Genomic DNA, 23,709 nt, shown 5'->3' on the forward strand with positions numbered 1-23,709 from the left:
CACCCCTACTCTGGTGAAAATCTTGTGAGCACGAGATGATCCGGGAAATCCCTTCGCCGGGAGAAAGTCGTGGCCCGTGGAAACGTGGGTTGGTGCTGTTTGGAAGGTGATCAGGCTGCTTCGAAAGCAGTTCAACCTAACGCCATCCCTACACCCCTGCAGACGAGGATCAGGAAAAATTGGCATTTTTTTTTTTTTTTTTGCCAGACTGGCACCTTGGTATTAAAAAGGCGGAAGCTTCGGGGTGAAAGCATCTGTCTTGGAATAGACTTTGGGGAAGATGCCACCAGATTCTTTCGGGTTTGGGGTACCCTGGACCGAGGCGGCTCTCCTACAATCGTGCCAACTGCGGTTAAGTTGAAACCTCTTCCTTGCGGCCAACCTTCATAAAGGCAAGTCTGCATACAGGCCCCCCCCTCGCTTCCCCTTTGCCTTTTTCCTTCCAAAGGGGAGGGGGCTGAGACCCTCTTATCATTCCTAATTTTGCCCCTGCCCTCGCCTGCCCTCGCTTCCCCCTCCCCAAAGCCAACCTTTGCAAACTTTCAGGACTCTGCGAAGGCCTTCACCCCCCCTCAACCCCCCTGCCCCCTTTCGCCCTGCCTGAGCTGGCAAAGGTGTCTAAGCCCAGCTCCCGAGGCTGCCCATTGGTATGCGCCAGGCGGCGTGTCTATTGATGATCTCCATTTTATATGCGCAAGAGGCGTGGGTTTTGTATTGGTATGGGAGACGGGGTGCGAGTGCAGTTGTGCGTGCCACCGGATCGGTATGCGTGGGCGCTCGCCCGTTGGATGCGTGGGGACGGTGTGGGGGGGTTGAGGGACGGACATGGAGGGAGAGGACGGGCGGCCCGCGGTGGGTTCGTCGGCTGGCAAAAAGGGTTTCTGCTCCCGGCTGGCAAGACGTGCCAGGGCTGAGACAGGTGCGTGTGCTGCGAAAGCGTGTGGCAAAACAAGGCTCCGTGTCAGGATGTTGAACAGTTTTCCTCCTCCGGCCTGGCTCGTCCTGGGAATGTCCTCCTCTTCTCGGAGTTGAGAAGTAAGTGACAGGCGCTTCCTGCCTTGATTTATGGGCGGTTGGAGTGGTGAAGAAAGAAACAGGAAAGGCCCCACGAGGATATGCTGCCACTGATGCTCGGTCGGTCGGTCGCTCCGTGGCGGTTCTGCAGCGATCTCTGGCCCTGAAGTCTGGGGTCTGCCCCCCTCCTGGTGCTAATTGGGGGGGTTGGGGGGGCAGATCCCCTTAGCCAGAGAGGCTGCCCGCTCCTGCCTTACCCCTCGCTGGGGAAGGGGTCAAGCATCCGGTAACCCAACCCTCACCTTAAATAGGCAAGGGGACCCCCCCACATCTGTGTCATCCTTCTTTTTCCGGAAAGGAACCGGCTCCTCGGATGGGAGGCTGCAAATCCAGCGGTTGGTGGTCTCAAACACGCCGGTTCTGGATCTCTTGATCTCACATTTGGGGCAAGTTGACAACTTCAGAAGAAAACTTGGTTGTTAGGGTTAGGGTTGGGGTTGGGGTTAGGGTTGGGTTAGGATTAGGATTGGGGTTAGGGTTAGGACCTTGGAGGTCATCTAGTCCAACCCCCCACCCAAGCGGGAGACCCTACCCCATTTCTGACAGATGGGAGTCCAATCTCTTCTTGAAAGCCTCCAGGGATGAAGCTCCCATAACTTCTGAAGGCAACTTCTGTTCCATGGGGTTGGTTGTTCTCACGGTCAGAAAATTCCTCCTTATTTCCAGGTTGAATCTCTCCTTGTTCAGTTTCCATCCATGATTCCTGGTCTGGCCTTCAGGTGCCTTAGAGAATAGCTTGACCCCTTCCTCCTCCCTGTGGCAGCCCCTCAAATATTGGAAGATGCTCTCCTGTCTCCCCTGGTCCTTCTCTTCCCTAGACCAGCCAGGCCCAGTTCCTGCAACCTTTCATCGTATGTTTTAGCCTTCAGTCTCCTCATCATCCTGGTTGCTCTTCTCTGAACCTCTTTCTAGCATAGCTGTCTGTGTCAGATATCTCAACCAGAACAGAACAGAATAACAGTTGTTCTCTCTCCTCTTTCTTTTCTCTCCCCTTCTTCCTTTCTCTCCTTCCTTCCTTCTCTTTCTCTTCCTTTCCTTTCTCCCCTCCCTTCAAAAAGGGACCTTGGAGGTCATCTAGTCCAAGCCCCCAGTTCCCAAGTGGGAGTCCCCTCACACCATTTCTGACCAGCAGCAGTCCAGTCTCTTCTTGAAAGCTTCCAGGGATGAAGCTCCCACAACTTCCGAGGGCAACTTCTGTTCCATTGGTTGATGGTTCTCACTGTCAGAAAATTTCTCCTTATTTCCAGGTTGAATCTCTCCTTGGTCAGTTTCCACCCATTATTCCTTCTCTGGCCTTCAGGTGCCTTGGAGAATAGCTTGACACACACCCCTCCCCAAGCATAAGGAATGGGAACTTGAGGTTTTTCTCCCCTTTGATCAAGAGCTCAGAACCCCTGCAGGCTAGCTGGGGGATTCTGGGAGTTGAAGTCTACCCTTCTCCCAGTTCTATTCCATTTAGTGACTGTTCAAAGTTACGGCAGCACTGCAAAAAAAAAAAAAAAAAAAGTGAGTTTCGACAGGTTTTTCAAAGTTACGACCTTTGTAACATCCGCCCCCCCCCACAACCCCACGATCAAAATTCAGATGGGCCACTGACTCGTATTTACGACGCTTGATCCCCTTTGGCATCCTTCTGTCAAGGCAAATCAATGGGGGAAGGCCAGATTCACTGAACGACCGGGCGACTTAACTCATGAACCACCGTGATTTCCTGAACCAAGCGGACAAGGAGAGTCATAAACTTGAGCAGAGCGTCTCGCTTAGCAACGGAAATGTCAGGCTTGATTGTGGCCGTATGTCGAGGACTCCCTGGATTAAGGAAAAGAGGTGTGACAGGGATTTTCTCAACCACCACCCCCCCAATGTCTTTCAGAAGGCTGCGTCCGTGAAGGGCATCGGTGACCGGAGGACGTCCTGAGTGGCCGGAGGACCTTCGGTGCTAGGCGCAATGGCCTCCCTCTATGGCAGCGAGCTCAAGTGTGTCAGCGTGGAGTGGGATTTCCTGCAGGGCCTGTTGGTCAAGAACCAGCCGGTGCCCTGGTAAGTTGGCATTCAGTGGGCGTTGCGCTGGCGGGGGGGGGGCACTCCAATGACCGAGAGCTTGTGTTTGGTCCCCTTAGACCAAGGGGTCCTCAACCTGGGCCACTTTAAGACTGGCGGACTTCAACTCCCAGAATTCTCCAGCCAGCAGAGTTTACTCTCTTGTAATCCCTTCCTCTGCAATCTCTCTCCAGATTAAGAGAGAGAGAAAAGCAGACATAGCTGGCTGGAGAACTCTGGGAGTTGAAGTCCACAAGTCTTAAAGTGGCCAAAGTTGGAGACCTCTGGTGTAGAAAGAAGGAAGGATTGGTGTAGGATCTCCTGCTTGAGCAAGGGGTTGGACTAGAAGACCTCCAAGGTCCCTTCTAACCCCATGGTTCTATGTTCTTATGGTCTATGTCCAACCCCTTGCTCAAGCAGGAGATCCTACACCAACCCTTCTTTCTTTCTCCCTTTTCTCTTTCTCCTCCCTCCCTCCCTCCCCCTCCCCTCCTTCCTTCTTTCCTTCCTTCCTTCCTTCCTTCCTTCCTTTTTTCTCTTCCTCCCTTTTCTCTTTCTCCTTCCTCCCCCATCCTCCTTTCTCCTTCCTCCTTTCTTTTCCTCCCTTCTCTATTTCTGCTTCCTCCCTCCTATCCTCCCTCCCTCTTCTTTTCCTCCTTTCCCTCCCTCCCTCCCTCCCTCCCTCCCCTTCCTTCTTTCTTTCTCCCTTTTCTCTTTCTCCTCCCTCCCTCCCTCTGCCTTTTCTCCTTCCTGCTGTCTCTTCCTCCCTTCCCTATTTCTCCTCCTTTCCTTCCTCCTTTCCTTCCCTCAGCCTGCAGGCTCTACGGAAGGAAAAGTCGCGCAACGCCGCCCGTTCCCGCCGAGGCAAGGAAAACTTCGAGTTTCTGAGCTGGCTAAGCTCCTGCCGCTGCCCGGTGCCATCACCAGCCAGCTGGACAAGGCCTCCATCGTCCGGCTCACCATCACCTACCTGAAGATGCGCACCTTCGCCCTCCAGGGCGACCCTCCCTGGACCCTGCGGGCAGAGGGCCCGGCCCCAGGGGGCAAGCGGTGGGTGCAGGGGACTCAGGCGGGAGTGGGGGCCAGGGGATGGCAGGGGAGGGGGCTGACCACCAGGGGGGGGGGGGGGCTTGGAGGTGAGCAACCTGAGCTGCAGAGCTTCAGCAGGGCAGGTGGGTGGGAAAACCCGAATTTTATTGCAAGAAAAAAACGAAAAAGAGGGAGAGAGAGAGAGGTTGGGGAATGCACCAGACTACAATTTGGGAGGCCCCGAGTTCTAATCGTGCTTTGGGCATGAACCCGGCTGGCCTGTTCCTGAGCCAGCCACTCTTTCTCAGCCCTAGGAAGGGGCCAATGGCAAAATGACAGGGAGTCCCTCAACCTAGGACCCCCGTTGAGCCCAAAACTTCCGTTGCTAAGCGAGACATTCATTCTGGGACTTGTGGCTCATTTTATGACCATTCCTTGACGCCATTGGTAAGTGAATCGCGGCCATCCTTAAGTTAGCAGCACGGTCGTTAAGCGGATCTGGCTTCCCCATTGACTTTGACGATCGGAAGATCGCCAAAAAGGGGATGACATGCCCCCCTCAGGGACATTGCTACTGTCGTAAATATGAGTCAGTCGTCCATCATCTGAATTTCGATCTTTGTGACCAAGTCGTGTTGCAATGGCCATAAGTGTGGGACATGGTCCTAGATGCTTTTCCCCCCCAGCACCATTGTAACTTCAAACGGTCGCTCAACGAATGAGAGTTGCCCGCAGGGAAGACGTGTTGGGTCCCCCCAGAGACCATCTAGTCCAGCCCGCTTGCCCAGCCCCGGGCCAATGGAAGGCTCCATTCCAGCACACAGGCCATTCCGCTTGGCTCACCGCCCCAGACCCGCCTGCCCGCAGCCCCCTTACCCAGGCAAAATGGCATTGATTAGCCAGGCAATAAATCGCCATTTAAATAACGCGGCTTCGAAGTCTGTAATTAAATAAATTAACTGCCTGGGAAGAATACGGCTTGCGGATTTTCTGATTACTATCATTAGCTGTGGGGTAATTACCGGCCCCATAAGGAGGGTGCTGAGCATTAGGGATAACATCTGTCTATTGTTTTGGGGGAGATGGGTGGGTGGGGGCCACCCTTCACACCCCCTCCTCTCCCGCAGCAGCGGATTCCAGCACTAAGGAGGGGGTGGGGGACGGGGGAGACCGGGAGGGGGCATTTTGTTCCTCTTTGACTCTCTCCTTCCTCCCCAGCTCACGGGGTGTGGGGGGGGGCTGTCTTGGGTGGGGGTACCCCAAATTTGCAGGGAGCTCCTCTTGTTCGTGGTTGCCTTTGTCAAATGGAGGCCCCAAATAACTTTTTTAAAAATCGGAGAAGGTGGGGGGGTGGCTGAGGTTCTCTGCCCTTGGACATCCGGGGGTCCAAGTTTAAAAAAAAAAAAGTTTGGGGTCCAAAATGGCTCAGGTGTTTTGCCCCTCCCTCCCCCACTTTTGGTTGGGGGAGGAGGAGGATGCCTGGAGCTTCAGGAGTTTGTGTTTGGCAATGAGGACTAGAAACTTGCCTGGGGAGAAAAAAGGCTTGTTGGGAGGGTTGAGGAGTGGAAAGGAAATAGGCCAGGCAGGAGGACTCATGAGGCGGTGGGCATGAGTGTTTTCAAGATGTATTTTGGGAGGGGGCAGGGGATGGTTAGCCACCATTATGCCAAAATTCTGAGAATGTTTGTAATATTTAAGGATGATATTCTAGCTCCATCAGCACATTCCTTCCTTTCTCTTCCTTCCTTCCTTCCTTCCTTCCTTCCTTCCTTCCTTCCTTCCTTCCTTCCTTCCTTTCATCTCTTTTCCTTTTTTGCTTCCTTCCTTCCTTTCCCTTTCCTTCTATCCCTTTTTCTTTTCCTTCCCTCCTTTCTTTTCCCTTCCTTGCTTCCTTTCATTCATTCTTTTTCTTCCTTCCTTTCATCTTTTTCTTTTTTTGCTTCCTTCCCTTTCCTTCCATCCCATCCTTTTTTTTCTTTTCCTCCCTCCTACCATCTCTCCTTCTTCCTTCCTTCCCTTTTTCTTTTCCTTCCTTCCTTCCTTCCTTCCTTCCTTCCTTCCTTCCTTCCTTCCTTCCTTCCTTCCTTCCTTGTCCTTCCTTTCTTTGTTCTTCCTTCTTTTTTCATTCATTCCTTCTTTTTTCTTCCTTCCTTACTTCTTTCCATCTTTTCCTTTTTTGCTTCCTTCCTTTTCCTTCCATCCCTTTTTCTTTTCCTCCCTTTTTCTCTCTCCTTCCTTCCTTTCCTTTCCTTTCCTTTCCTTTTTTCTTTCTTTCCTTTTTTCCTTCCTTCCTTCCTTCCTTCCTTCCTTCCTTCCTTCCTTCCTTCCTTCCTTCCTTCCTTCCTTCCTTCCTTCCTTCCTTCCTGGAACCAAAGAAACATCATTTTATACCTTGCATAACTGCAGTCCCTTAACACAACACACACAGACTGCAGAGACTCACACACACACCCCCATTATCCTCTCTGTCTGGGGGGGGGGGAGCAAGGCCCTAATCAATTGCATTAGCACAATTAGCAGCAGGTTTTGTTTGGGGGGGCTTTCAAACTCTCTTCCTGGGACTTGTTGGGGGGGGGCGTGTAACCCTGATCAAGGTCCTGCTGATTGATCAGTCGCTGCCGTTACAAAACCTCTGGAGGGAAACCAATTGTTCAAATTGCCCCTAATTTGACAAGAAAAATGGTGCCTGGTTTTTTTTTTTCCTTCCTTTTTTTAATTTCACTTTTCCCAGAGTCACTTCATGAATGTGGGGATGTGAAAAGCAAATGTTTAGGAAATGGGGCTTGGGGCTGAAATGGACGTGTTAGGGGACCTGCTGAAGCGCCACACAGCAGAGGCATTGGCCAGGGCGGTCAAAAAAGTCAAGATGGCGTCCACGGCCCCCACAACAAAGCCACGCCCCCTTCTATTTTTTAAAAAATCCCACAAATAAAAAACTCCAAAGAGCTCATAGCCTAAAATTTGACCAACTGTCGTAAATACACGTCAAAAATAATAAAGGCAGGGGATGAATAAATAAAACAATGCACGTAATTAAATAAATATATGTAAATATAAATCCAGCCAGCAGCATGAAACCTGGAACAAAACGGGGTTTGGTTTTGTCCTGGTTTGGCAAAGGGGTTGGTGAAAAACAGGCTGGTTTCCATGCTCCATGGCATCTCTGGCCTGGCCATGCCAAGGTGGGAGCCTGCCTTGCCATACTGTGCCACGCCTTCCTCTTCCTCCTCCCCTTCTTCTCCCTCACCCCACAAGGCCCAGTCCCACCTAGCACTGATGACGTTGCCTAGTTGGGTCATGAAACATCTGTGAGAAAATCACCAAGATTAGAGAGCACCAAGAGCCACACAGTCCTTCTCCTCCTCTCCATAAACCCAACTCTCTTCCAGCACTGATGGCGTTACCTAGTTTGGTAATGAAAGGTCTGCAAGTAAACATCAAGTTCAGAGAGCACCAAGGACCCCACTGTCCCCCCACCCACCTCCTCCTCCTCTCCCCAAATCTCCCTCCCACCTATCACTGATGATGTTACCTAGTTGGGTAATGAAACGTCTGCAAGAAAACAACCAAGCTGAAATGGTATACTTGAGCAGGGGGGTGGACTAGAAGACCTCAAGGTCCCTTCCAGCTCTATTCTATTCTAATACTAAAGCTCAGAGACCACCAAGGACGCCGCAGTCCTCCTCCTCTCCACAACCCCCCTTCCCTCCTAGCACTGATGATGTTCCCTAGTTGGGTCATGAAACATCAGCAAGAAAACAACCAAGCTCAGAGACCACCAAGGACCCCACAGTCCTCCTCCTCCTCCTCCTCCTCTCTGCAAACTCCACTCCCTCCTAGCACTGATGATGTTCCCTAGTTGGGTCATGAAATGTCTGCAAGAAAAACCACAGAGAGCCTAAAGAAACTATAGATAGCATAACTATCGATAGATCCTTGGAAACTGCCAGGGAGGGGTCATTGAACTCCCTTCCTCTCTAGCCTCCTTTCAAGCTCCGCTGCCCCTTTGCCCTCTGGGAAAACAGCCCCTCCCTCTTTTGGAATCCAGACTCCATTCCACCACAGTTCCCTTCAAGAGGGTCGCCAGGTTTAGGGCAAATGTAACCCGCAACGTCTGAGTAGCCGGCAGAGGCCCCATACATGGTGGGGGTGTCTCTGGGAGAGACGACATTATCCTGCTCCCCTTCTCAGTCCCTTTCCCCCCTGTCTCCTGCTCGAGCAGCAGCGGGCTGGACTAGGAGACCTCCCAAGGTCCCTTCCAATTCTGTGATTCCTGCAAACTCTGCCAACCCCTCCGAGGGAGACGGGCAAGCTCTTTGGCCTCTCAGCTGCAGCTAATTCCGTCATGGCCCGGCCGGGAAGAATGGGCTGCAGCTGTGAACCTATCATCCCCAGTGAGGCTGGTATCTTTATTCTCCCACATAATTACGCCTTCGGGAAAAGAATTCGACAATTAGGCCGAGCTGGTCGCAGAGCCCACAAATCTTTCTTTTTAATAAGTTTTTATTGTGTTTTCCACCAATCCAACTCAAATCATATTCATATTTTCAACAGCGTTTTGACATCTGCAGGCATTGGTTATCTTATAGTTCCTAATACATTTAATATACATTCACCAATAACTGTTACCTTAATCTATAATTAGTTCTATCTTATATACTTATATATTTTACATATCTACAAGTCATTTTCTTAAGGTCTCTTATAGTTAATCTCCTCTTCTTATTCCTTATGTCCATCTTCTACCTATTCATACCATTTGTGCCAGATTAAATAAAACTCAGAGTCCTCCTTCTCTCACATTTTTAACGTGAGTGTGTCCATTTCCGCACAGTCCATTATTTTTTGTTGGACTAGATCCACATTAGGGGTGTTGGGGCAGAGCCCACAACTCTTAAAGCGGCCAAGTTTGGAGACATCCCCCCCCCCGGGTTAAAACGAAGCCCACCCACTCTCAGGGAGCTTCCTTGGGCCCCTTTTGTGTCTTGTCGGATAAAAGGTGCGTTTTATTGACGGACGGATTCATTGGCTTTGCACACCAATCATAACCAGGGGTTGGGGTTGACCCCCACCATGTTCCACATATCCCAATGACGTCATGCAGATCTGCAACCTTTGCAAGATGACGTCATCGGGCAGGATTGACGTGCCAGTGGATTCATCCCACTGTTCTCCTGGGCTTCTTTGGTTGAAAAAAAATATATAAAAAATATATAATAAGTAAGGAAAAGAAACCACATCTTTTCCAAGTTAATTTTCCCCCTCTCTCTCCTTTCTTTCCTTCCTCCCTTCCCTTTTCCTTGTTTCCTCCCTTCCCTTCCTTTCTTCCTTCTTTTTCTCTTTTTCTTTTTCCTCTCTTCCCTTTTCTTCTTTTCTTCTCCTTCCTTCCTTCTTTTTCTTTTTTTCTTTCTTCCCTTTTCCTTTCTTTTCTTCCTTCCTTCCTTCCTTCCTTCTCTTTTCCTTATTTACTCCCCTTTCTTCCTTTCTTCCTTCTTTTTCTTTTTTCTTTCCTCTCTTCCCTTTTCCTTTCTTTTCCTTCCTTCCTTCCTTCCCTCTCTTTCTCTCTTTCTTTCTTTCTTTTTTTTTTTTTGGGGGGAGGGAAATGCTGTTTTAGGGCTTTGAAAAGTTGGCAAGTTGCAAACCTGAAAAGATTGGGGGGGCTAACAATACAGCCCCCCAGCTTCTGTCCCCTTCCCTTCCCTGTCATGTGAACAGCTTTCTAATTCTTGCATTAAATGCTTTTAATTATAGGAGCATTCTGTCTGACCTGTGGGGTTATTTCGAGAGAGGAAAAATGAAGGAATTAAAGAAAATGACAGAGGAAATTGCAGCAATTAGCGGAGCTGGTATTGTTCCTGATTGTCTGTCAAGTCGGTCTCTTGTTTGTTAGTTACAAGTAAATTCGCGCAGATAACCGAGGCAGCCGTTCTGAGCGGCATTTCTGAAGCTGCCGCACCGATTTAGAAAGACAGAAAGGGAGAGAGAGAGAGAAAGAGGAGAAGAAGAAGAAGAAGAAGAAAGGGGGGAAATATGATTTTTATTTTTTATTGCTTTTCTCCTTGGGAAATCCGTTTCCCCCAAATGATTGGGGTTCTTTGTACCCCCATATCCAATCGATGCCTAAAGCGAACAAGCCAAGTGTTACCTATAGGGAGTTCTCGACTGACAACCCCTGGTTCAGCCCAAACTTTCCGCTGCTAAGCGAGACCGTTGGGAAGCGAGTTTGGGGAAACTTTGGGGGAAATGAACCCTGGTTTTATGCCCTTTCTGGCCACTGTTGTTAAGGGAACAGCTGCAGTTTGTTAAGGGCACCTGTAACTTCTGGAGGCAAGGTGTGCCACTGACGAATTGCTCTCACACTTAAAAAGAAATTTTCTCCTCCTTCGTTCCGGGTTGCTTCTCTCCTCAATTCGTTTCGGGTGGACACACACACACACACACACACAACCACATAAAAACAAATGATTAAATCAACAAAACAAACAGAGAAAGAAAGAAGCCGAAGAGCTCACAAACTCTCTGGAACTTCTGCACAAGGCGGTTTGGGGTGTGTAGAAAAACCAGGAGGGACTCGGGAGGCCACCGTGGGTCACGAAAGGCAGCCTGTTCGGCATTCCCGACACGTGTGTGTGTGTGTGGGGGGGGTCCTTTCCAGCCCACCTTCCTTCTTTCCCCCTTCTTGGTTCCCCAGCCAGTTTGGGGGAGGAAGGGGGGGATGGTGGGGCTGGAGGAAAGGTTCACCTAGGGGCTGGCGAGCGCTTTTCAGCTTGTCCGGGGCGCTTGTGAATGCTGGACTTGATTCGTATTCTCCTCTCGTCAGGCAGGAATGTGCAGGACACAATGGCGCGTCCTGTCCTTTCCCTCCCTCCCCCGCCCTTCCTTCCCCCTCCCGCTCTCTCCTGGGCTTCCCCAAATTCAGTGCCTTCCTTCGCCTCTACCCTGCCCCCCTCCCCCATGGTTAGGTGAGGGTCCTGGCCAGAGAGCCTCCTCTGCAGACGCCTGCCAAAAACCCTTCGCTTATTTGTTCCTTCTCTGGATATTCCTGGATCAAATTAACCCACATCTGTCTATCTATCTGTCCTCTCTCTCTCTCATCTCTCTCATCCATCTACCTACCTATCTACCCACCTATTATCCATCTACCTTTATCCATCTACCTATCATCTATCTACTTACCTACCTACCTTCTATCTATCTATCTATCTATCTATCTATCTATCTATCTATCTATCTATCTATCATCTATCTATCAATCACTGTCTATCATTTATCTATCTTATCTAATTTATCACCTATCTACTATCTATCTATCTATCTATCTATCTATCTATCTATCTATCTATCTATCTATCACTATCATCTATCTATATCATCTATCTATTAATCTTATCTATCAATCTATCTATCAATCACTGTCTATCATTATCACCTATCAATCTTATCTATCTTACCTATCTATCTTATTTATCATCCATCTAACTATCTATCATCTTTCTATCATCTATCTATATCATCTATTGATCTATCTATTAATCTTATCTATCAATCTATCAATCATTGTCTATCATTATCACCTATCAATCTTATCTATCTTATCTATCTATCTATCATCTATCTATCTATCTATCTATCTATCTATCTATCTATCTATCTATCTATCTATCTATCTATCTATCTATCCATACCTATCATCTATCTATCATTGAAGTTGTAGTCTATCCATCGTAAAAGGGCAAAGATTCAGAAACATTTGGTCTAGAATAGATTCAGATCGGGGGTCTCAGATGGGGGGGGATCTGAGAGAATCTGTGATCTGCCCTTTAAGGTCCCACAGCTCTGAGGTGAGGTTTGGAGAAAGCAGAGGAGCCCGATGAATCGAACGACGGCAGGGCCAAGCGGGCAGATGCCACAGGAGCTTTGAGGCCTCTTAGCCTGATCCTGCCCGTTGCATGACCCCAAGAAGCCCACGGGGGCGGGTTTGCGGCTGCCACGCTGGATCCTCCTGGCTGACCTTGAGATCTCGGTTTCTCTCCAGCTTCCGGCGGGAGAAATATGAACGGGCTGCTGACGGAGCTCTTTGAAAAGCACTTAGGGGGCCACATCCTGCAGGTAAGTCCACATTCTGTCCTTTAGCCTGGGGTTAGCAGGGTGCCTCCCACGACAACTTCCTCCCTCCCTCCCTCCCTCTCTTCTTCTTCCTTCCTCCCTCCCTCCCTCTCTCTTTTCTTCCTTCCTTCCTCTCTCTCTTTTCTTCTTTCTTTCTTTCCTTCCTCCTTCACTCCCTCTCTTTTCTTCCTTCCTTCCTCCCTCTCTCTATTTTCTTCCTTCCTTCCTTCCTTCCTCTCTCTCTTTCTTCTTTCTTTCTTTCCTTCCTCCTTCCCTCTCTCTCTTTTCTTCCTTCCTTCCTCCCTCTCTCTTTCTTCCTTCCTTCCTCTCTTTCTTCCTTCCTTCTTTCTTTCTTTCCTTCCTTCCTTCCTCTCTTTCTCTCTTTTTCTTCCTTCCTTCCTTTCTCTCTCTTTTCTTCTTTCCTTCCTTCCTCTCTCTTTCTTCTTTCTTTCCTTCCTTCCTCCCTCCCTCTCCTTCCTTCTTCCCTCCCTCTCTCTATTTTCTTCCTCTCCCTCCCTCCCTCCCTCTCTTTCTTCTTCCTCCCTCCCCCCTCTTTTCTTTCTTTCTTCCTCCCTCCCTCCTTCTCTCTCTTCTTCCTTCCTTCCTTCCTTCCTTCTCTCTCTTTCCTTCTTTCTTTCCTTCCTTCCTCCTTCCCTCCCTCTCTTTTCTTCCTTCCTTCCTCCCTCCCTCCCTCTCTCTTTCCTTCCTTCCTCCCTCCCTCTCTCTCTCTTTTCTTCTTTCCTCCCTCTCTCCCTCCCTCCCTTCTCCTTCTTCCTTTCCCTCCCACCCTCGCTCTGTCATAGGTCTGAACCATCTTTAAGCAACCAGTCATAACTTGAGAACTGTGCAAATTGAATAAAAAAAATAAACAAATCTCCAATTAACTATAAAGGCAGGAATGCGAGACTCCAGGCCTCGGCCTCTGTGCATGTCAAGTGTGCAAATTGTGAAGGCACAGCAGGAAGACAAAACCTCGTGCAAGGAGTCCTTATTTCCCCGTCTTCTGGTCCCTTCTTGCCCCCTTTGCTTCCCCCCCCCCCACCTGCCACTCTCCAACCAGTTTCCCCCACAGATCCCTCCCTCCCTGTAAGCCCCCCCCCCCCCCCCCTCTCTCAAGACCCAGAAATTCTGCATTCTGGACGTGGCTCTGGGCTGTTCAGCCACGGTGGGTTGAGGGGGGGGGGCTCCTCCCTCCCTCGGAGGGAACCTAATTAGCCAGCGCTGGAGGCAGGTGGGGGAGAGCCGGGAGGGGCGGTGGGCGAGGGGACCAATTGAGTTAGGGGCCTTGCTCCAGCCTCGGCACAGAGGGAAACCGAGGCCTTAACCTGGTTTGGCTACTCGGCCAGGTGGGGGATCTTTTGGAAATAGATTTCCTCCCGGGCTCCTGGTCCTGCCGGCCGCCTCCGCCAGCCCCTTTTCGGGAGCTAATGTAGATTTATGGGGAAGCAATTTGATTTGTCCCCAGTGTGGATGGGAAGACTGGGGGGGAACAGACGGTGGGCAGGAAACTTTTGCCTTCTCTTCCCACAAAAGACCCCTCCCCAATTATTGCCAAGTAATAATTGGTGGTTTCGATTTGCACCGTCCTGGGGGGGGGGCATTTGCCAGCCCTGTAATTCCCACCCCCAATAAAAGGAGAATATTGGTAGCCTTTCAGCCTGGCCGACTTCAACTCCCAGAATTCCCCAGTCAGCTTTGCTCTTGGAACAAAGCTCCTCATTTTGTGGCTGGGGGATTCTGGGAGTTGAAGTCCGCCAGGCTGAAAGGGGCCAAAGTGGGAGACCCCCTGGTCTAGGCTAGGTGAGGGTCCCAGCCAGGCAACAGGTGACATTGAGGAAATGCTTTGGCACAACCCGCTGGAGCCGTGGGAGATGGACAGGGGGGATTAAATGTTCAGACGTGTTAATTACTGCTGACAGATAAAATGGCTTCCTCTCCCCGCATCCAGTCTGCTCAGAGGTCACGGCCACAGCAATTAAATGGTTGGCACCCGAGGATGTCCGGCATGTCTCGGGGGGAGAGCGGGGTTGTTGAGGAGAACAGAAAAGGGTGGGTGGGATCCCAGGGTTCCCCCCTCCCATTTTATTAGGAGGCGATTGGGGGCTGCCCCGCTGAAATTGACGGGAGATGAGGAAGCAGAAGGAGGTGTAGCAGAAGAAGGCCTCGGGCTAGAAAATGGGAGACAGAAACTTCTAGTCCCATCGTAGCCATGAAAGCCGGCTGGGTGACTTTGGGCCAATCCTTCCCTCTCAGCGAAACCCACCTGACAGGGGGCTTGTTGGGGGGGAAACAATCGGAGGAAGGTGTGTTGGATATGTTTGCTGTCTTGAGTTACTTGTGAAAGCAATACAGCTGAGAAATGATCACATAGATAGAAGAGAGAGACAGAGAGGTGATAGTTAAATAGATGAGAGATGATAGCTAGATAGCTAGATAAGATAGATAAGGTAGGTAGGTGGTAGGTAGGTAGGTGGGTAGATGAGAGAGAGATGATAGTTAAATAGATGATAGATAAGATAGAGAGATGATAATTAAATAGATAGATGATAAGATAGCTAGCTAGATAAGATACATTAGGTAGGTAGGTAGGTAGGTAGATAGATGATAGAGAGAGAGAATTGAGAGAGATGATAGATAAGATAGATAGAATAGAAAGAGATAGAGAGATGATAGTTAGATAGATGATAGCTAAGATAGCTAGCTAGCTAGATAAGATACATTAGGTAGGTAGGTAGATAGATAGAGATGATAGTCAAATAGATAGATGATAGACAAGATAGATAGATAGATAGATAGATAGATAGATAGATAGATGATAGACTAGATAGATAGATAGATAGATAGATAGATAGATAGATAGATAGATATCAACTTATTTTATTGCATTAAAGGTCCCTTGCAAGATTATTTCCCCAACCAAGTGACTGGTAGAAAAAAAACAACCCACCTCCTTCCATCTCTCTGAAGATTTGAACTCAGATCCCAGGGAAATGAATGAGCAGAGCCCTCTGGTTCTGTGCCCAGCCACCTTTATTCACAGGCTCTGCTTGTGCAAGGAGGGGCCCTTATTAGTGCCCTTCAAAGCCAAGACAATCCCCCCCCCACACACACACACACTATGTGCCCGGAGGGGTTTGTCTCCAACCTTGGAAAACTTCAGGCTCCGAGTTCAGGAAATCTGTCCTCCCTGCTCTGGGGCAGATTTTGTAACTCCCCCCTTGAAAATACCTTGAAAAGAGGTGTGTGTGTGTGGGTGTGTGTGTGTGCTTTGCCTTGGGAGGGTCATGGCTCAGCTTCGGAGGGTTGATGAAGAAGCCAAATTTCCTGGCGTGGCGGATGAGTTGCCATGGTTAGACTCAAAGGGCCATTTCAGGCTTCCTCCTTGGGGCGCCCAAGAGAGCCATTTCCTACTTTCCGGAACAGTTTTGGAAACGGGGGAGAGTGTTTGTTTGATTATTCTCCCCCCCCATCCATTTTCTCCCTTTGCAGCTTCTCTGGAGGATCCCCAAGAAATCACTACCTTTTATATATGTGTGTGCCTGTGTGTGTGTGTATGTATGTATCTACATGGATATGGATGGATGGAAAGACAGAGATAGAGATAGAGAGGAGAGAGAGAGAGAGAGAGAGAGAGAGAGAGAGAGAGATGTAGATAGATAGATACATAGATAGATAGATACATAGATGATAAACAGATAGACAGACAGATGATAGATAGATAGATAGATAGATAGATAGATAGATAGATAGATAGATAGATAGATAGATAGATAGATAGATAGATAGATAGATAGATATTAATAAATATGAGATAGATAGATAGATAGATAGATAGATAGATAGATAGATAGATAGATAGATAGATAGATAGATAGATAGATAGATAGATAGATAGAAGAGAAAGATGTAGATAGATAGATAGATAGATAGATAGATAGATAGATAGATAGATAGATAGATAGATAGATAGATAGACAGACAGACAGACAGACAGACAGACAGATAGACAGATATAGATGTATGTTATTCAGCTTTGTTCGGGTATTTTCCCACATCATTATAGTTGTGCTTTTAAAGTTGTAGCAACGTTTCGGCAGAATCTCATCTGCCATCATCAGGCTTCTGTACTGGATATAGATGTAGATAGATAGATAGATAGATAGATAGATAGATAGATAGATAGATAGATAGATAGATAGATAGATAGATAGATATGGATAGATAGATACAGATGTAGATAGATAGATAGATATAGAAAGAAAATACCCAAATAAAACTGAATACCATACATATAAATACCTGCGAAAACATAAGAAAATAAATATAGATAGATATAGATATACAGTAGATATATAGATAGACAGATATAGATATCTCTATATGTCGATATATCGATATTGATATATCGATATATCTTCATTGAATTTCTCAAACAGCTCAAATACAGGCATGGGGAAAGTTAGAAAAAAAGGAAAGCAGGTAAAAGGAGAATTAGAAGTGTAACGATGCTGTCATGGCCATCAATGAAGGTGTACATGTTCCAAGATAAAGATTGCAGGATCTAACCTAAGTCTCTCACCGAAACCAAAATGTTTTTGAGTTTCCATGCTTTTGGACTATTTTCTAGAGCCCGAGGAATTTTTCTCTGTGCTTTGGGCTGTTTTGTGTGTGGTATTTAGCCAACCCTCAACACCCCAACCAACATCTCAACAAGGGTCCCCAACCTTGGCCACTTTAAGACTTGTGGACTTCAATTGAAGTTGAGCTGAAGTCCACAAGTCTTAAAGTGCCCACGGTTGGGGATCTCTGATCTAAAAAGCCACCTGCAACTAGGCAGAAACATAAAAGTCACAGCCACCAAACCACCCAAAGCACATTAAGGAGACAGAGGTTCCCCGAGGAGGGGCTCCAGCCCAAGTCAGCTGGGGAGAAGGAGGGAGTTGCATGTCGGGGAGACTGTTTTTGTGTTCACACACACACACACAACCGCAGTTGAATTGTGTTCCTTTTCCCCCCACAGTCCCTGGATGGCTTCGTCTTTGCACTGAACCAAGAGGGGAAATTCCTTTACATCTCAGAGACGGTGTCTATTTACCTGGGCCTTTCACAGGTGGGTGTTGTGCGCGAGGGCAGGTTCTAAAACCGGGGTTCCCAACCTTTTCTATACCCTGCACCCCTGGAATGCTTCCGATAGATTAGATTAGAATAGAATAGAATAAAGTGGAATAGAATAAAGTGGAATAGAATAGAATAGAATGGAATAGAATAGAATGATAGAATAGAATAGAATAGAATAGAATAGAATAGAATAGAATAGAATAGAGTGGAATAGAATAGAATAGAGTGGAATAGAATGGAATAGAATAAAGTGGAATAGAATAAAGTGGAATAGAATAAAGTGGAATAGAATAAAGTGGAATAGAATAAAGTGGAATAGAATAAAGTGGAATAGAATAGAATAGAATAGAATAGAATAGAATAGAATAGAATAGAATAGAATAGAATAGAATAGAATAGAATAGAATAGAATAAAGTGGAATAGAATAGAATAGAATAGAATAGAATAGAATAGAATAGAATAGAATGGAATAGAATAGAATAACAGAGTTGCAAGGGACCTTGGAGGTCTTCTAGTCCAACCCCCTGCTTAGGCAGGAAACCCTACACCACACCACTTACAAAAGTAAATAATTATAGGCATATCCTTATGCCTAGACAGTATGACTTTGAAACTTCTGAAGCCAAGTTTTTGCAACCCCCTGGAATATCATCTTGAACCCCCGGTTGGGACCCCCCTGTCCTAAATCATTTCTCTCCAAGGCCATCGTGACTTTGAGCTGTTGTCCGAGAGAACGAGATCGTACTACTTGTAGAAATCTTTGAGTATGCTGATATGCTATTAAGTGGGTGGCTCAGGGCACCTTTCCCGGCAAACGCTGTTTTGACGCCCTCTTCCGTGTCCTCGCCAGCCTCACCTGCTGAGGGCCCAGAACATCCGCCGTCTGGTTTTTCGGCCCGCCAGTCGCTCTGCCACATACATAATGAGCCACCACAATTATCTCCCCTGGAAATGACACCAGCCAGGCGTCATCGCCTGGTAATTGATGATCAATGATCAGCCGGCTCCTTCCGAGCAGGAATTGATTGATCGCGGTGGCAGAGAGAGTCGGGGGTGGGTGGGGAGAGAGGGATTAAGAGAGAGGGAGGGAGGAGGGAGGGAGAGAATGGGAGAGAGAGGGGGGAGGGGGGAGAGAGATTAAGAGAGAGAGAGAGAGAGTGGGAGGGAGAAAGAGAGAGGGAGGGAGAGATAAAGAGAGTGGGAGAGAGGGAGGGGGAGAGAGATTAAGAGAGAGGGAGAGAGAGAGTGGGAGGGAGAAAGAGAGAGGGAGGGAGAGATAAAGAGAGTGGGGGAGAGGGAGGGGGGAGAGAGAGAGATTAAGAGAGAGGGAGGGAGAGAAAGAGAGAATGGGAGAGAGGGGGAGAGAGAGAGAGGGAAGGGGAGAGAGGGAGGAGAGAGAGATTAAGAGAGAGGGAGAGAGAGAGAGGGAGATAAAGAGAGTGGGAGAGAGAAAGGAAGTGAGGGAGAGAGATTAAGACAGAGGGAGGGATAGATGGAGGGAGGGAGGGAGAGGAGGAACATTTGCTAAGGTTTATCCCCTCCTCTTTTCTTGCAGGAGAAACTGAGGCAGGAAGACGGGGGGGGAGGAAATTGTAGAAGTGCCCAACATTCTGCAGAAACTCCCCCTCTTCAAATAGGAAACCTGCCTTGCAAATCAGCCCAGTGCCAGCCGTTGAGAAAGTGGGGGAGTCTGATTGTGACCCACCTTTGGGTTCACTTTCAGGTTTTTAATTTCAGATTACATCCAAATTCTGGGAAGGCGGTATTATCCCGTTTCCCCGTCCCCCCGTCCTCCCAAATATTCCCGGCTCCTTTTCACATTCCTGCCATTTCTTTCTCGCGCATGTTTGAACTGTAAGTCATAAGTCCCTCTTTTTTTTTTGCAAAGGCTATTATAACTTCAGACTGTCGCTGAATGGGGTGTTTGTAAATTGAGGACCGTCTGTGGTGCCATTCCTAATACAGGGAGTCCTCGGGTTACGACGGCAACTGAGCTCCAAACTAATTTCTGCTCAATGAAAAGTTTGTTTCGTTTCGCGAGCTTTTTCGCCCCGGTTGTATTCCCTGAATCCCTGCAGTTACGTTAAGTTTAGTGACGCGGTTGTTAAGCGAATCAGGGTTTCCCGTTGACTTGGCTTGTCACAAGGTTGCAAAAAGGGGATTGCGTGAACCCAGGATGCTGCAACAGGCATGAGTACAAGTCAGTTTCCAAGCGTCTGAATTTTGATCACATGACAAAAATCAGGATGTGGCAATGGCCCTTCAGTGTGAAAATAAGTCACCTTTTTTTCAGTGCTGTTGTAATTTCAAATGGTCACTAAGTGAACTGTTATAAGTCAAGGACTATCTGTACTCCTACTTTGATTTAGTCGGGGACAGCTTGATACAAGTGTGGGGCGGGGGTGGGGGGTTTGCCCCCACCCCACCCCATAGGAAAGTCTCCTTTAAATCAGGGGTCTCCAATCTTGGCCACTTTAAGACTTGCGGACTTCAACTCCCAGAATTCCTTAGCCAGCAAAGAATTCTGGGAGTTGAAGTCCACAAGGCTTTTTTTTTTTTTTTAATAAAAGTTTTATTGATTTTAACAACAAATAAAAACACATAAAACATAAAACATAAAACATAACATAAAAACATCATCATTCTTCATAAATTTACAGACAGTGTATCGGTTGGTTTACCACTCCTTTTTGTGCATCCATTTCGTAGTCATCATAATAATTATATTACATAATAACTCATATTATCAATCAACAATTATATATCCTAATATCATTATTAAACAATCATTTGACTATAATTTTACTAATTCATACTTAAGCGAGATAACTATAATTTAGTTAATTTATTTTATAACAAATCGTAAAATCATACCAAATCTATCTTAATAAAATATTCTAAAAATATTATCAAAACCAAAAAAATATATATATTCATTGTTTCCTAGGTTTCTAAATATTCTATTATTATATTGTTTTATCTAACCATTGATAAAAAAGATCCCAAACTTCATAAAATTGTTTATCTTCTTGTTCTCTAATTTCAAATGTCAATCTACTCATTTCAGCACATTCCAGTATTTTCTTAATAATTTCTTCCTCTAATGGTATTTTCTCACTCTTCCAATTTTTAGCAAATACAATCCTAGCCGCTGTTAACACATTTACAATCAAATAGTTTTTATTGAATGTATCAGGTAAGATTCCCAATAGAAAAATCTCCGGTTTCAAATCTATATGTTCTTTTGTCATTTCTTCCAACCATATGCGAATTCTAGTCCAGTATTTCCTGGCCTCCTCACATGTCCACCACATATGGTAATATGAGCCAGGGATCTGATGACATTTCCAACACTTTTCAGATTTGTTCTTGAACATTCTTGCTATTCTTGTCGGGGGAAAATGCCACCTGTAAAACATCTTATACAAATTTTCTTTATATGCTACTGACATTGTCATTTTATAATTTTGAGACCACAATTTTTGCCATTTCTCTAAATCAATCCCATATCCAAAATTCTTCCCCCAAACAATCATTGTTTCTTTGACTTGTTCTTCCTCTAATTTAATTTCCAACAAATAACTATATAGTTTTTTAATCACTTTTTCATCAGAACCTGTCAAAATCCTATCTAGATCAGTCAATTTATCATAAAATCCTTCTGTTTTAGAATCTTTAAGATACCTTGTCCACAAGTCTTAAAGCGGCCAAGGTTGGACATCCCTGCTTTAACTCACGGAAAACAGATAGAAAAAGAGGGAGAAATTTTATCATCCATCTTTCTTTCTTACTGGCAGCCAGAGCCCGGAGTGATTTTTGGGGGAATCCTACAGAATTCAGAAGAACGGAGTTGGAAGGGACCTTAAAGGTCTTCTAGTCCAACCCCCTGCTCGAGTAGGAGACAGTCCCACGTCACCCTTTAGGAGAAAAACTGTGTTAGCCTGCAGGAATCAAACCCCAGGAATTTTGCAGGTGACCATTTTGACTCGAAGCAGAAGGTTTTGTGAGCTGCGCTTTCCGTCTTTCAAGGAACGTTGCGGATCCCAAAAGATCCCACCGGAAACCCCCTCCTGCCTTTTCTGGAACAAGTCCCTTAGCTGCACTCCCAACAGTTTCTTTTCTTTCCAGCTCCTTTCCCTGCGTTCTTTCCTCTTCACCTTGAGAACAAGGCAAGAACAGGGGCCGATGATGCTGGCTCCCACCAATCGCAGGTGCCAGCTTCTCCGTCCGCGGGGAGACCCCCTCCCCAACTCGCCCACTTGCCTTAAGCCATTAGAGGGGGAGGAAGAGAAGGAGGGGGAAAGGATGTGGCTTTTTTTTCTCCAGAAGCTCAGCTGCTTGCCTGGGCTGGCCCCCAGCCCAGATACGGCGCCTGACGTGAGAGTGACAGCTGTCTCCTTCCACGGGGCGCCTGGAAGAATATGCAGGGCACGGTTCATCCTTTGGCTATAAGGAGGTGGCCAGAACGGCGGGTGAGTCACCGGGAAGGATGTCTGGAGGACGTGCCGTCTCTGGATGAGGTCGTCCAAAGTCATGACGTCCTCCCGGGGCTGGCTAGTTGTCGCTTCTTGGGGGTGGCCGTTTCCAGCCCCTTTCGCTCCTTCCTTCAGGACACGCAAGGAAACCACCCCAGAATTGGGGGACCCGGGGTTGCACCCTTCCCGCTGCAAATGGCCCATGTTGTTTTTCCTCTGGGACTCAGCCAGGAGAGGAGACATTTCCCGTGTTCTCATCCGCCCAAAGTCGAGCTGAGAACAAGATGGGCAGACCCCAAATTGGATGTAGAAATACACATTTATGAAATACTAGCTCTATACCAGGGTGGGCAAACTTTTTGGCTCGGGGGCCGCATTGACTTTTAAAATTTGACAGCAGGCGGGTCAGCACAAGATTTTTGGGAATTGCCCCCCTTTCCCCCTCTTCTCCTCCTTCCCCCCCTCGGAGGCCCCTGAGTCAGGAGTTGCTACCGCCGTGCGGCTCCGCGCGGCTCCAGTCCCGCGTTGCCTCGGGAAGGGAAAGGCAAAAAGGAAGAGCCGTGGCGGTGCTTTGCAACGGCAGCAGTGGCACCGGAGGCTCAGGCTCAGCGGCTCCTGGTTTGCCTTTTCCTTCCCAAGGCTGCTGACTGAGGCTGCGAGAGCTGCTGCGCCAGCAACTCCTGACAACAACCGGACACCTGAGCGGAGCCGGGCGGAACTGCCTGTTGCTGCTGCCGGAGCACTGCCGGGTCGCCTCCTCCAAGCAGCCTGCCCGCCCGCCGGGCTTCCCCTCCGCCCGCGCAGCTCGGGGCCAGGCGCGGCGCCCGCGAGTTAAAAGGAAGCCGAAAGTTGCTGGGAAGTTGCTCGGGTTTCCGGGGCTTCAGGCTTAAACTTTGCACAGGCAAAGTTTGCAGGCGGAGCGTCTTTCCACCGAGGAGCAAGAAGGGTTCTGCCCAGTGGGCGGGCTGCTTGGAGCAGGCGACCCGGCGGCGCTCCGGGTTTCCCCTCCACCGTGCGGCTCGGGGCCAGGCGCGAGCACCCGTGAGGAAAAAGGAAGCCACAAGTTGCTGGAAAGTTGCTCGGGTGCTGGGAGCAGGCTTTTAAAGTGCCGCCGAGCAGGACCGCCAAGCCGGGAAACGGGGCACCAAGGCAGGGGATCGGCGGGGACTCACCTTCGGAGAAGTCGCACTCGAAGGTGATTTGAACTCCCAGCCGAGGCCTTTGCAAAGTTCTTCTTTTCTTTCCTACCCGAGAACGCTCCGCACTGTTGCAGCTTTGGGGGCCACGCGGCGTAGGGCGTCGCCACGCCCTGCTTTTTTTCAGGGGCGGGCCGGATTGGACAGACCAACGGGCCGGATGTGGCCGCGGGCCGTGGTCTTGCCCACCCCTGCTCTATACCCATGTGCTCCGCTACGAAACTATGTGGCGGGGCTTCGTTTTGGGGAGGAAAATAAGGAGAGAAAAAAAATCTGCCTCTGCCTACCAGCATCCATCGGTATTCATCTGGCTAGCGTCCTGTCAGTGTGTGAGAGTTGAGGGCTGTTTGGAAACTGAAGCAGTATTTGCTGTGTGAGCAAGAAGGAAACAGCAAGGAGCCTGGGCGTGGCTTAGCTCAACTGTTCTGTACTAAAGCTGGTTGGGGCTGTGAAACTGAAACTGAAACTCCTCTCCTCTGCTTGTGTTTTGCCTTTGGAAGAGATTTCTTTTCAGGTGGGGAGGGGAGTAGAACTCCTTAGCATCAGAGCGTGTTAATAATAATATTAATAATATAGGAAATACTCTAAATGATCTGATGGTCATTTCAAAGAATCCTTCCTTAGTGAGCCCCTAGAAGCCAAAAGGAACATAGGTGTGCCAAATTTCAAG

The 23,709-nt window shown here is 48.1% G+C and overlaps 1 protein-coding gene across 1 annotated transcript in view; it reads left to right on the forward strand.

Moving 5' to 3' along the window:
• The first annotated feature begins 223 nt into the window (after window positions 1-223).
• Window positions 224-23,709, forward strand: part of NPAS1 (neuronal PAS domain protein 1) — a 40,933-nt gene continuing 17,447 nt past the window's right edge. Inside the window, 6 exon segments of the mRNA XM_087971255.1 lie at window positions 224-396; window positions 2,951-3,114; window positions 3,926-3,996; window positions 3,999-4,161; window positions 12,177-12,252; window positions 17,270-17,359. Of these exon segments, the coding sequence (XP_087827381.1) occupies window positions 3,023-3,114; window positions 3,926-3,996; window positions 3,999-4,161; window positions 12,177-12,252; window positions 17,270-17,359 (492 nt within the window). The 5' untranslated portion in view covers window positions 224-396; window positions 2,951-3,022.

This window comes from Notechis scutatus, chromosome 8 (assembly GCF_049901735.1).
Source record: "Notechis scutatus isolate UNSWTSFEM ecotype Mainland chromosome 8, rNotScu1.2, whole genome shotgun sequence".
Lineage (NCBI taxonomy): Eukaryota > Metazoa > Chordata > Lepidosauria > Squamata > Elapidae > Notechis > Notechis scutatus.